At 35.6% G+C, this 14,817-nt stretch overlaps 1 protein-coding gene across 3 annotated transcripts in view; it reads left to right on the forward strand.

The window, feature by feature from the left end:
• LRRC49 (leucine rich repeat containing 49) overlaps positions 1-14,817 on the forward strand; it is a 122,583-nt gene that overhangs the window by 90,657 nt on the left and 17,109 nt on the right. For all 3 annotated transcript variants that reach the window (XR_009220084.1, XM_058541978.1, XM_058541979.1), the window contains 3 exons: positions 8,019-8,256; positions 9,415-9,600; positions 12,730-12,839. Coding sequence is in view for 2 of the 3 variants with exons in the window: in XM_058541978.1 (XP_058397961.1) it covers positions 8,019-8,256; positions 9,415-9,600; positions 12,730-12,839 (534 nt within the window). In the remaining variant the exon portion in view is untranslated. The remainder of the gene's footprint in view (positions 1-8,018; positions 8,257-9,414; positions 9,601-12,729; positions 12,840-14,817) is intronic.

The following is a 14,817-nucleotide window of genomic DNA, read 5'->3' on the forward strand; positions in this document are numbered from 1 at the left end:
TTTACTATTTCTGGGACTGGAAGTGTAAATGAGGTTGAAGATGAGGAGGATATGAAGTAAGAGGGTTAATAGTGAGCTGGAATAGTAGGAATTTATGGTCAGAGTAAGTTTTTGAAGTTGAAGCTTTTAGAGGTGGAACATATCTAAGTAATGGCAACATTAAGAGCAATTTGGAGGCCATTGTTTTGGCCATGGGAGTGGATTGTTGGAGAAGAGTAGAAGTGAAGGTCATCAGAGGAGAGAAGATCAGTTGAAACTATTATCATAGACACTGAAGTTACTGGTGGTAGAACCAGGTGTGGAACCAGGGACCGAGGTATTCAACAATGACCAGCCTTATCTCCTTCCAATCTCAGCCATGCATCCTATGCTCTCGTTACAGGGCTGTTCGCTGTTCAGGTTTTACTAGTGTTGGCAGCTGCGGTGAGTGCAGGAGTGTCTTTGTTTATTAATTGGCTCTTTTACCTAGCGAACTATGTCTCATAGGTAGATTCCAGACTATTAATGTGACTTTCCTATCACTTTATACTTTTTAAGCAACTCATGGCTCAAAATTTTGCGACCCTCTAAAATAATTTAAAATTATAGAGTCTTTACTTTTATAGTTTCAAAAACAAGCAATCAGTTCCAAGAGAAAGAGGAAGTATCTGTTAGTGAAAATTGTTGTGCTTTGTAGTTACTGCCAAGAGTTTCAGAATTTTTATTAGGAGTTCCACAAAGTCAGAGGCTTTTTAAGCAAGGACCACAAAGGAAGAGTTTGGGCGAGATGGGAAAAGTGATGTATGGGTTCAATGGAGAGGATGTGGAGAGCAGTAATGAATCATTAGGAAGGAGATCCACAGTTTCTGGCAAAAGATTTATTTCCTACTGATGTACATTCAAGGTGCCATGGAGACGCCATTACGTTATCTTGGTCTGACCCTTTTTAATGACCTAAAAACTGTTAAGTCAAGAAGACACAGATGATATTTATATATGAAGTCAGAAAAATAAAACTTTAAAGATAGACAGTGAATTATTGGTGGAGACTATAGTGCAAAATCAGTTACTTATAACTTGTAGTGGTTGGCAGATAATTTCTTCAATTTAGTTTGTGGTTATCTGATTCCTGTAAAATCTCTTACATCAGAAAGGTAGAAATATTTCTAAAAGAGCTTATTATACCTTGTATGTGTCTACACCAGGAGCTTTTACCTTGAGGATCCACATTGACTTTTTGAACTTTAAGTCCTTATTTTACTTGAACTCTCCATACCATTTGACATAGTTGACACTCTTCGTTGTTGAAAGGCTGTCTGTATTGACTTTCTTGATAGCATATTCACCTGATTTCCCTTTTACCTATGTGACTACTCCTTTTTTTTTTTTTTTTTAGGTATATCTTACTAACTCCTTTTCTACCAAATCTCTAAATGTATCATGCTATTTCTTGATTTATAAGATTTGGATATACTTTTTGCTCATATATGTCTTTGACGTTAAATACCGTTTATATTTTGAAGATACCAATATGTATACCTTTTCGTTTATGGTTTACCCATTTAGATTGTGTTTAAGGAAAAAAAATCTTTTACCACATTGAGATTATAAAAATATTCCCCCATTTTGTCTTTCTAAAGGTTTAAAATTTAGCCTTTCATATTTTAGTCTTTAACCTAAAATTGATTTTTAAGTTTGAGGTTGGGGTCTGACTTGTTTGTTATTCCCCTATGGGAATAACCAGTTGCCCTACTGTTATTTATTGAATATTCTTTCCTTTTCCCACTGCTCTGCGATGCTACTCAGCCTGACTGTTTCATCAGCAGTGGGAGAAGTAGGTGGCAGGATCTTTTTACAGATCTTCAGTTAATGCCCCTGTGTTCACTCTCACTTCTGACTCATCTTCCATCATGTCTCCTGTTCTTTCCTTTCCAGAGTTCTGCTGGGCATGTTGGCTGCCATCTTTGTTCTTGTCTCCAGAGCATATTCAAAGCTATGGCTTCCTTTGTCCTTCTTCAGTACTCAACATTCTTCACTTTCCAGCTTCCAGAATTTTGCTGAAACTTCTTTTGCAGATTGCCCCTCTCTGTACTTGTTGCTGTTGTGGGTTTATACCATTTTAATTACTTGGGGTCTTAGAGGGAGAGGTTTCAAACCCACGTGCTCAGCCTGTCTGCTATTTTATCTGAAAGTACCAAGTGAGGTGTTTTAAATATTAGAAGTTATATTACTATATTCTCTGTAAGTCTTTAAAAATATACTTAAATTTCATCTTTCAATGATGTAAGCCTGGCTCTTTCTAAAGGTGGAAAGCTAGTCAGAGGGCCACAAAATCTCTTCCTTAGGGTTCCGATTTGTTTTTTAATACTACATAAGGTTTTCCATTTTTACAATCCCATTTATAGTCTTTAATATTTCATAATGCCAAAAAAGTGGCTAATTCTTGTGTTACAATGTCTGTGACCTTTGGCTTATGGGTGTGTAACTAAATGCCTGGAAACAAGTATCCATGAAAAATCATAGGCACATTAAAGGGAAGAAATTCTGTAAAACTTTGGTATATCCCATTAGTGATTTCACTATTCACTGTACTTGGGACAGCTCTACAGTAAAATGACATATTGCAGCTCTCTTTCCCCTGCCAGCAATGGGAAAGTACTTGGTGTAATGTTTTCTTTGCTTACATTGGATGCATGCAGTGAAGCTGGTTTATTTTTGGTCATTTCCTGTCTATGAACACTGTGGTATTTTAGCCAACACTACTATAATAAAATATAATACATAAAATGAATTTCCACACCTATGCATGTTGTAATAGAAATTCATAAAATACGTTATTATAGGAATCAGCGCCACTTATTCATTGGGAAAAGAATCTTCCGAAATATTTTAAGTCTTTCTGTTCTAGCCTGTTACAGAAAGCCTACAGATTAAAAAAAAGAAAACAAAAACCATAATCCTCTGGAATATTGTCTTTTTTTCCATTTAGGTATTTAAGGGTAAATTCTCCATTTAGCCTGGCTTCAGGGACTCATTACTTTATTGCATTAAGTTAATCACCCTGTCTTCTCTTAGAGTCTTCCACTAATCAAGAAGACAGAATATTTTTCTGATTCATTCTTATATAAAGATTGAGTTGAATAAACGAACGCTTGGACTTGGAATTAACCACTAAAGATCTTGAAGAAAATTCCTATTTGATGGCAGACTGCCTACTGTTATATAAATAATATTTGAGTTGGGAAATTTATGTGGAAATGTATTGGGGCTTCCCTGCCATGTGGAAATCTCATGGAGCTTCATGAGAAAACAAATTTTAAAACATGGATCCTCTGCGGAAGAATACCACATTTCTTAGAGTGTAAATTTAGACTAGACAGAAGTAGAAAACTGGACCGAGTGACCCGTCACCTACTCTAAAACATTTGAGTCACGTTTGGTTTCTTCTCTCTTCCTCATTCCGCACAATGAGTCACTTAAGTCCTACTTTTATTTTCTCTTAAATCTCTGGTGTATCTATGTTCTCTTTTCTTATTAAAAATCATCACTAAACTGTATTGAGCTAAGCATGAGGTATAGTTTAGAATATTATTTCTAGTCTTCATAACAACTCTGAAAAAAATATGTATTATGATCACCATTTTGCATACAAGGAAACTGAAACTACAAAGAAATTAAATAACTTGCCCCAAAAGTCATCTGTTTGTCAGTGGCGGATCTGGGCTTTGAACTAAGGTCCATCTGATTTTCTTGCCAATGCCATTTCCACTACACCGTTCCCTCTTTTTTTGTTACGCTGTTATATGGTCTAGTTGACGCTGTTGCACTGGTCTTCCTACTATTCCCCCTCCATCCAGCCTCCCCCTGCTACATCCTCCACAAATTGACCAACTTACTGTCTCAAGTGGGTCCTTGAGGGCAGAGAACATGTCTTATTCATCTTTATATCCCCAGCACCAGCACCTAACTCCATGCATGGCATATTAGAGGTGCTAAAAAGCTTGCATTAAATATGGTCCTATTACTTTTTTATTTAAAGATCTTTTTCTGCTTCTCAACATTATAGAATAAAATCTGACTTTTCAGCTTCATCTTCAGCTGCTACTCCCCCGTATGTTTCAGTGTTCCAGCCATATTGAAATTGTTCTTGACTGAATATGCTGTACATAGTTAGGCTTCTGTGCCTTTCTTCATTCTGTTCTTCTTCCCTTAAGTGTGCTTCCTCCTTCTACCTCTGATGAAATTCTACTATTTCTCTTTCAAGGATCAGTTCTAATGCTACCTTCTTTTGAAGTCTGACTTCTTCCCTCTAGAAGAATTAGTTGTTCCTTCCTCTGTATTCCCATAGCATATTGTTTAAATATTCATTATGTGACAATAAACACATTATATTAGAGTTAATGTATATATTTATCTTGCTCTCCACCCTCCATCCAGATTGGGAGCTCTTTAAGGGCAAATAAGTCTTAATTTATCTTTATATCCCCAGTGCCTACCATAATACCTGATATATAATAAGCTCTCCAGATTAACCTATTTGTCTAATGAGGTTGGGGTCATTTCAGTTTAGAAATTACATCCCATGTGTTTATTAAATTAATTGCAGGGTATTATTAGAGCACTTTTATTTCTGGGACCATAGCCCAATAGAATTAAGGAAAAATTCTGATATATCTAAAAACTTGCACACGATTTCTATACTCATTGTCCTTATCAATACAAAGGAGTTAGTTGCCTGTGCCAGAATTCTTAGGACAGTGCCCTGTATATAGTGGGCTTTCAGAGAATGTTTGGTGAATAAATGAATGAATAAACAAATGAAATAATATGTATGTATGTATGTCTAAAAAGATGTGGACATATCTATCAAGCATACAAGGAAAACTGGAAGGACAATCCCCAACGTATAAACATTGGTTAGCAAACTTTCTAAGTTATTTTTTATAGAAATCAGAGCACACCTTCCTGGAGGAACAGGTTCCTCTCTTCCGTACTGGCCAGAGTTTGAAGCTAAACTCAAGCCTCATTCAGAAAATAACTGAAATGGGTTAAGTATTGAATGACCTATATAACAGGTGCTGTCTCCTATTGAGAAGGATGGACCTGTCTACAGCCCATTTGTTTTACTGAATGTCCATGTGAGATCTATATAAACTGGAGATTACTTCTGCTGTTTTGCTGAGTCTAGGCTTGGTTTTATTTCAATTATTTCCCCAACAGTTTGCTTGACAAACCTTTAAGCAGAAAAAATAATCCCTTTCTGATGATAGTAGACTTTTTATTTTGTAGTTTAAACTTTTAATCAAATGGAAAAAGAAAAGCAAGACACTTCCAAATATATGATATAAAACACCACCACTTCTCAAAGGATTTATTCATGTTTTTGGTACATAGCTCTGATTCCCCATCATTTTTACATTAAAACAAACTTCTTTTGCGGGTATCATAGCCTTCAGGCATCACTACATCAACTAGCTAGCTTTTTTTTCTTGCCTTGACTTTACTTTTTCATTATTTGTCTTTGCCTCACCTGAAAAAACTTTCTTGTGAACCCTCATTCTGTGTATCACTGATTCTGCCCCATTGCTCAAACCACAGTTTATGGTTGGAACATCCTTTTTAAGATTCAATAGATACTCATAAAAAACTTTATAATTGTCGAGGCCAGCCTGGTGGAGTAGTGGTTAAGTTTGCATGCTGCGCTTCGGTGGCCTGGGGTTTGCGAGTTCGGATCCCGGGTGTGGACCTACGCACCGCTTATCAAGCCATGATGTGGCAAGTGTCCCACATATAAAGTAGAGGAAGACGGGCACGGATGTTAGCCCAGGGCCAGTCTTCCTCAGCAAAAAGAGGAGGATTGGCAACAGATGTTAGCTCACGGCTGATTTTCCTTACCAAACAACAACAACAACAACAACAAAACCTTTATAATTATCTCACTTCATTAAGTCATTCAAGAAATATTTGTTGAGCACAACATGTACTAGGAATTGTGCTAGATGCTGGATCTACTGTAGTGAATGTGACAAAGTTTGAGCCCTTAAAGATCACAATATTTAGTAAGAGAGACAGACAAGTAAACAGGTAATTGCAGTGCAATGTGGTAAGTGCTATAATAGGGGCATGCACTCTTTTCATCAAGCCTTCTTTATTTTAGTGGCAGTGAAATATAACTCTTATCCTTTATCTTGTTCCAGAAATGACCATATGCTCTACATAGCTCAGCACAAAACCATCACACAAATCACAATATAAGAAACTCTTAATTCTTATCTTATTTTTGTTCTATTATCAACCTTTACCTTTCAGGATTATCATCTAAGATTATTCATATAGTACTCTCATTGAATTATTGTCATATAATAATCATCGTCTTGAGCACTAGTCTGGCAGAAATCAAGCTTTTTTGTGTTTTCTTGGTTGCATACCTACTTAGAGTTGACTGATATTATTACTTATTATTGTATAGACAAACGTGTTACAGGTTAGCTGGTGTCTCTGAAGTAAGTACATGTAAGTCTAGTGAAGCATGATAAACTAACAGGGTGATGGTTTGTCAGTCTTATCCGCCAACATCAGCATTATAAAAATTTTGAAGATCTTTAATAATGCGTTCATTCAATATACATTGTGGAAAGCCCATTACGAGGCCCCAGAGCCCCCAAAGATGAAAAACTATAGTCTTTAGCCTTGAGGAACTCACTGTCTGATAGAGGAGACAAAATTGTAAACATAAATAATTATGATAGCATATAAGAAGTGATGTATTGGAGGAGTGTACAAAATTCCATAAGAGCACAAAGGAGGGAAAGCACTAATATTAGTAAGAGCAGATAAATACTGTCTGAAAGCAAAAATCTCAGAATGAAAACACATAGAACAAAAGCCCAGCATTGTCAGAGTTTTGAGATTGGGTGAAACAAATATTATGTCTCAATTCACAAAGCAGAAAATTTGATTTGGATCGAGCTATTTATTTTCTTCTTCAGCTATCATTTAGGTAAACTTTTACAGAAAATGTGGATTCTACTTTGGAAATAATAGCAATTATGATATTCAGTAGAGTATGTGAAGTGATTTTCTATATATGTACTATTTAATATATATAAAAATATGATATATGATATTTAACAAATTTAATAAATATATATTTAATATATAATATAATATGATTGTTTTTCATCATTTCTTGTTTCAAAATGGGGAGGAATTCTTCACTGATTTTACTGCTTATAACTGTAGTATACATACACTTGCAAAATTTCAAACAACATTGAAGTATTCAAAAATAGAAAGTCAACGTTACCCTTTAATCCAACCATTGAGAGATAAACTATTGTTAACAGTTAGTATATGTCTTCTGAAGTGTTTTAAAAACATATTTTTATATTATATGGTTCTTAATATAGAAATATTATTTTGTAAAATGCAATTTTTTTCAGCCAAACGGTGGAATATTTTATAAATTAAGAAAACCTGTTTGTACTGACATGAAAAGATATCTGCGATATATATATATATATACATATATATATTTTTTTTTGCTGGGGAAGACTGGCCCTGGGCTAACATCCATGCCCATCTTCCTCTGTTTTATATGGGACGCCACCACAGCATGGCTTAACAAGTGGTGCATTGGTGCGCGCCCAGGATCCGAACCAGCGAACCCTGGGCCGTCGCAGCGGAGCACATGCACTTAAGCGCCTGCACCACCGGGCCAGCCCCTCTGCAATATATTAAATGGATTGTTTTAAAACTAAATAGGATATCAATTATCTTTCATTGATGTAAATAATTTGGATTTAAAGATGGTACTTGTTTGTTCACATGTACCTCCTTTTGAATTAAAATATATGACTAGAAGAATACAAAACTTCCAGATAGTCCATTGAAAATTAGTCCTTGATGCTCTGGGTTTAATTATTGAAATGAAAAAGTGAATATGAAATTTCCAATACCGTTTCGAATAGGTCTTCACATTCTGTTATTTACTTTGCCTGATAAGACTTTCATTTAAAATTGTATGTTGGGTTTTCCAGGTCTCTGGACTCAGGACTCAGCAATGCTTTACAGGGTTTATCTGTCACAGACACCTACCTTGTTGAAGTGGATGGGGACACACTTTCCCTGTATGGCTCAGGAGCGCTAGAGTCTCTGGATCGGAACTGGAGCGTTCAGACAGCAGGAATGGTGACAACAGTGTCCTTCACTTTCATAGAATTTGATGAAATCGTCCAAGTGCTTCCCAAATTGAAGATTAAGTTTCCTAATTCTCTGGTAAACATTTCTTTTTAGTAGTATATTTAAATTCTTCTCAGTTATGACTTGTGTGTTCAGGCCAAAGACCTGTTTTAACTTTTATTTATGCAGTTTCTATCTGGCAGGGAGACTAAGCTTTTGTGTTGATTTTCTGGATCTGGAATTTAAATTAGTATTCGTAAATGGCCTTGCATTTTTCTGTTAATACTGGAAATTATCTCTCTAGAAAATGATTCCTTATGAAGTATAAAGGACCAATATAATTTTATTCAAATTATATAGTTCTGCTATATAAAGCATTCAACTCACCTAACTCTATATTATGTATTCATTTATTGTACGTGGCATTAATGGGACATGTACATTATATATAATTTTTACAGTAGTCCCCTAACAACATTTAAAATAATTTTAGTAGCTCATTAAAATTTCTCTTCCAATTATGGTATTATTGTATTATTTATTAGCATGCATTTGTAGAAACTGTGATTTCCATAATGAATTCTTTCTTGAGTTTTTATTATTGCTGTGTTTTTCTGTTAGTGAAATGATTTCCATCACCTACTGTTTTATAGTGTTTTTTTCTTTTGCCACATCATCCTCCCTAAAGAAGACAAATAGATTTGGAGATGGTGTGTTTAGAAGAGATCATCCAAATTCAGACAGAACACTTACACTCGCATTTCAGTTTTAATGATTTTATTTTCCTGTAGCCACTTTAACTAGCCTACATAGTAATTGGCAAGATGCAAGTAATAATGGCTAACTAATTCTTCTCAGAAACATTGTGAACCCTGTGTTTATAAAGTTCTGAAATTTTCATATCTAATCTTTCGTATAAAATCATTGTAATGCCTGAAAGAGTCTGAATTGTTGTATATTTATATGACTTCTAAGAATCTTAGCTTGTTAATACATAGAGGGCTGTCCTTTGCAGAAGGAAAATCACTTTGAATTGAATATTAAATGGATTAATGGATTTCATCAATGATGCATTCGATGGATTAAAGTTATCTAAGTTTAGTACATTCAGTTGATTTGATGGAATTGAAAACATATTAGTTAAGCCTAAAGTTTACAGATTTACTTGGGGAATGATCAGTGAAGCTTTGATGTTAATATTTTAAAGTGGTTAAACTCAATCTTCAGCTCTTTTTTTGTGTTTTATTATTGCAGCACCTTAAATTCAAGGAAACAAATCTTGTAATGCTGCAGCAATTTAATGCACTAGCACAACTCCGTCGCATTGACCAGCTGACAGTTGATCCTCAAGGAAACCCAGTTGTCAGCTTCACACTCTGGAAATACTATGTACTGTTTAGGCTGAGCCATTTCAGTATGCAGAAGATAAATGGAACTGAGGTAAGCTAAACACTAAGTCAACTGTAGAATAAAAATGTTCCATTTTAGGGGAAGTAGGCATAAAAATGGTCAGGAATTTAAGTAACCATGAGAGAACTTTTGAGAAATGTTTTTTTTTTAAATCTTAACATTTAAAATGTCAAAAAGCTAAAAATCTTTTTATCCAAGAAGACTTCTTCTAAAGCACTATACAAATTTTGAAAATACATAGTAACCAGTTAATGGAGAATAATAAATACTTTTACTGTTGTTTGTAAGCATTCAGAGAAGTAAAATGTTGGTAGGATGACGGTTTAAAAAAGAACACTTCTGTGGGTAATATGATCTTTGTATTTTTCAAAGTGCTGTGCAGACTGCCTGGCATGCAGGAGGGGATGGGGAAGTAATACCCAAATATTAACTAAGAAGGGTTGTGGTAGAGGAAGGAAAGAATAACATGGAAATAGAAGAGAATGTACACAGGGAAAGAAGAGTGACTTAAAAAAAAGGAAGAGATAAGAAGGAGAAATAAGCAAGGAGGAAAGGTAAAGGAAGAAAAAGTACAGAGGAGAGAAAAAGGAAATAAAACAAGCACAAGTCAACATCTAGACTGCTTTGTTAATAGTTTGTCACAGCTGCCTGTGGCGTATCTGCATGGTATAACTCAGGCCTGGAGCCTGAATACCTGGAAAATTATTATTTTTTTAATTTATTTTTTTTTGTGAGGAAGACTGGCTCTGAGCTAACATCCATTGCCAATCCTCCTCTTTTGGCTGAGGAAGATTAGCTCTGAGCTAACATCTCTGCTCATCTTCCTCTATTTTGTATATGGGATGCCGCCACAGTATGGCTTGATGAGTGGTGCATAGGTCCCCGCCTGGGATCCGAACCTGTGAACGCCGGGCTGCCGCAGCGGAGCACGCGAACTTAACCACTATGCCACCGGGCTGGCCCCAGAAAATTATTTTTTGGGTAGTGAAAAGTTATTTTTCAGATTGATTCTGCTAAGCTTGTCACAAGGGTAATCCTCCAGCTATCCAAAGACCGTGTTCTCTTTAAATATTACTTTGGAAGAAAAGAGAGAAACTATGCTGCTTCCTCCACTGTGGAATTCCTGAACTGAATTCAAGTAATCCTCCAAAGGAAAAAATCTTTAATAAGCCATTAGTATTATTGTGATTATCTCTTAAAATTCAGAAGGCCTCCTCGTTGTAGGATGAACTATAATCAACTTGGCCGGCATGGGGGTAAGAGCAACTGTATGTCCCTGCAGCTGCTACACTGCAAGTACCTCTGGCCTTGAACTCCAAAAATCCAGGATACTATTAGGAAACTGGAGGTCTCTGCGTCAGCGCACAAGAGCCGTGTGAAGTTTGCATCAGCCACGGTAGACCCACGAACCCAGTGTCAGCCATCTGTTGAAGATGTAGGAGAAATCTGGAACCTCCAGATGACTATTAATTTCTCCAGCTAGTTCTCAAGAGAGTTGGTTTAGTCTTGTGTATCCTTGTGTACCTTCTTGGTACTTCCCTGGAGAGGTTGTGAGTCACTGGTCAGATCTAATAATTAGTCCCAAAAGGTTCCAAAGCTAACTGGACTGGAAGTAGAATGGTTATTTTGGCTATGGGTGAGTAATTCTCCCTCATTAATGTCCTAACTGTTGTCCTGATTAACCCTAAATAGTGTATTTATCCAGACATGGACCACTACTAGAGGAGTACTAGTTATTATAGAACCTTGAAATAGGAAGGAATTCTATAATTATATAAAGTAGAGAACAATTAGAAAGAACCAATATAATTTATTTTGGTTTAAAGTTCCAAAAATGTCAATGCCAGGGATATTTGACCCTTTAGTAAAAGACCTAAAAGAAAGCTGCTTATCTCATTCTTGACAATATATAGTAATGTTATACTATATTTCTACTTCTCTTTGTATAAGAGAGAATTATATTGCTTGAGGTAGAATTAAATTGAATTGTGAGCATCAAGAAGAAAAGAGGGAGTAGTGGCCTGTACTGGCCACTAGGTGACTGTATTAGACCAAACAACTTAGTTGTCATCTAAAAGAAGGATCTGGGGGAGCAGCAGCCTCCTTAACTATGAAGGTCTAGGGAAGGGAAAGGAAAGAGTTAGTTTGGATTGATTCATGTGTATAAGATGCTTGGGTTTATTTTTCAGAAAATGCCTGTGAAGTGTTTATAGCTAGTGTTAAGAATGAGTTTTTTAAAGATCCAAAATTTAGCTATACCAGGGTTTCTCAGCCTCAGCTCTGTTGACATTTGGGGCCAGATAATTCTTTGTTGTTGGCCTGTCCTGTTCATTGTAGGATGTATAGCAGCATCCCTGGCTTCTACCCTCTAGATAGTAGCACCCCTCCACCAGTTGCAATAACCAAAAACGTCTCCAAATGTTGCCAGATGTTCCTTAGGGGCCAAAATGGACACTGATTGGGAACTACTGAATTATATAGACAAACTAATAGTATTTAAAATGCAAGCAACCTTATTTTATATTAAAGAAAATAGGACCAGATATTAATGCAAGTCCTGCTTTTAGCTTTTAGCACTTTCTTGGTTAACATGGAAATGAGCCCTCATAGGGAATACCTGTGACAGGTTATTCCTTGTGGGGAGAGAGAAAGACATAACTTCAGAATGAACAGGAGTGTCCTTGCTAGTACGATGTTCTATCTCTTAGGGAGGGACAAAATTATCCTCATAGGAGCAAGGTATGAAAAACACCTTGGCTTACCTTTGACACATTATTGAAATGAATCTATTCCATTGAAATTGATGATTTTCCCCCTAAATCATTCTACTCCAAGAAGCTACAGGATTTCTGAAAAAATCCATTAAGAATTGAAGGTGTCTCAAGTATAATTCTCAGGAAACATGGCTTCTAAGTCAGAGCTAACTCACCACCTCTCAGATTCTCCATCACCGTGAGCTACATTTGTACATCTTCATTTTAATTAAGCTCAGGAGATAAAAAGAAATATCAGTGAGAACTTTCTCTCTACAGCCCAGGAGAATGTTCTTTCCTGGAGTAAAAGAAAATATTTAATCTGGACTTTTCTTTGGAATTATGTTAGTTGTATCAAGCTAAGAGACAGTATCATTTTTGACCCCTCTCCACTGTATCGCTTCAGGTGACACAGAATGATATGATCATGGCTGAAAGGCTCTTTGGAATCTTAGCACATGTAGCGTCTTCCGAGTTACCCCAGTATCGTCTGATTTCAATTCTGGGTGATGCCAGGTAACCTTTAATTTCTATAGTTTTTGTAGAATTACTGTTGCACTAGAAAAAGGAATAAATTCTGCACACCTCTTAACTATGCCATTTATGCATCCCATAAACATTTACCTTAAATTTGTTTTGTGGCTAGCCCTATTCTAAGTGTTGGCAATATAAAGATGAATAAGACAAAGTCTTTGCTCTCCTGTGGCTTGTAATCTAATAAGTTAAAGATATATGTAAGCAATTATAATGTTTCAGATTCTATAAGAGAGGGCTGTTGGAGTATAAGAGAGACTAACTGATTTTTGGAAGAACGTTGAGGAAGGCTTCACAAAGAAGGTAACGTTTTATCTAGTTCTTCAGGAATGAGTAGGAGTTTTTCAGGTAGAGGGTATGGGGAAAAGAGATCTGCAAAGGCAGAAGAATTGTAGATAGTTCAGTATAATTGGAGCATGGGATGACTGTGAATAGTGATAGGAAATGAAACCAGAAAGATTGATTGTGGTCTGATTTTGAAGAGCCTTGAAATCCATGCAAAACAAAAATGAAAACTTGTGCTTTGTAATTAAGTGCAACAATCATGTGATTAGACTAGGCCTAGACTGGGCCTCCAGAGGTGACTGCCAGAATGATACCACAGAACCAGCCCACCCAGGAAACTGCTATCTTTGCTACAGTCAGGGAGCTGGGTGATCAGGTGACTGTTGTCCCAACTGCATGCTTCAGGATCATACCACTTTAACTACTTTGGGGATCAAGGAATTTCTCACTCTTCTCTCTAGAACTTGGCTCCAGAGCCATGTTGCCCTGCTACAACTTACCCCAACAAAATAGGTTTGTTGTGTGCTACCCTGACTTCCTACTTAGCTCAGTTCTGATTTCAATCTTACCCAAGTATATCTGATTGGTGGAATCTAAATCCCATGAAAAACCCATAGAACCATTCTGAAAAAAAAATACTGGGGGAAGTACTGCTACAAAACGAACATGGATGCAAGAAATAGGAAAGCTTGAATTCAAGAAATGATGCTTGTGGAAAGAAATCGGTGAAAAATAGAGTTGTCGAAAAAATATTAATGAATAATGTAAAAAAAATTTAATAACCTTAGAATTAAAATCCCAGAAAATCCTAAGAGAAAAGAAGTTAATGTTTGCTAAGTTTATTTCTGTTTGGGAGAGATAATAAGTATTAATTAACACCAGAAATTATGGAAAAATACATGTTTAACTGTGTGCATTAAAATTTTAAGGGCTACTATTAGAAAAAAAGATTAAATGTACAATTTCTAAACCACTAAAAGGAAAAAACACTGATCAACAAAAAGCAGGAAGGGAAGAAAAAAGAAAAAGAAACATATCAGTTATAACAATAAATGTTAATGAATGAAATTCTCCTGTTAATAAATAGTAGCTCTCAGATTGAGTTAAAAATTGAGTTACATGTTGTGTTTAAGAGACCCCTAAAGCAAGCAATATATAAAGGTTGAAAATAAAGGGATGGAAAATATATAATGGGCAAATGCCAACAACAACAACAGATATGGGAATATTAATATTAGTGATAATGGAATTGATGACACCAAAAACTACAGTCCACCAAAAAAGGATAATAGTTATGAAACTTAATATAACCAAGATCACAGCTTCTAAATACATCAACAAAAACAAGTATACGTTGACAAATTCACAGTTATCGTGGTAGATATTAATCTATTTGATCATTAGATCAAATAAATCAAAATAAAAAAGAATATAGAGGATTTGAATAACACAATTAACACACTTTATTAAGTAAATGTATTTAGATTTTTATTCCTAGAACCTTATTCCCAATTCAGAAATATATATATTCTATTCAAACACCTGTGAAATGTTTGCAAAAATTGAACAAAGAAAATCTCCATGTATCTCAAAAAGCATACTCATACAGATCACTTTCTCTAATCATAATATCATAAAATTAGGAAGTAATGAGCCCAAAACTTATCCAGTTGTA

This window comes from Diceros bicornis, chromosome 5 (assembly GCF_020826845.1).
Source record: "Diceros bicornis minor isolate mBicDic1 chromosome 5, mDicBic1.mat.cur, whole genome shotgun sequence".
Classification (NCBI taxonomy): Eukaryota; Metazoa; Chordata; class Mammalia; order Perissodactyla; family Rhinocerotidae; genus Diceros; species Diceros bicornis.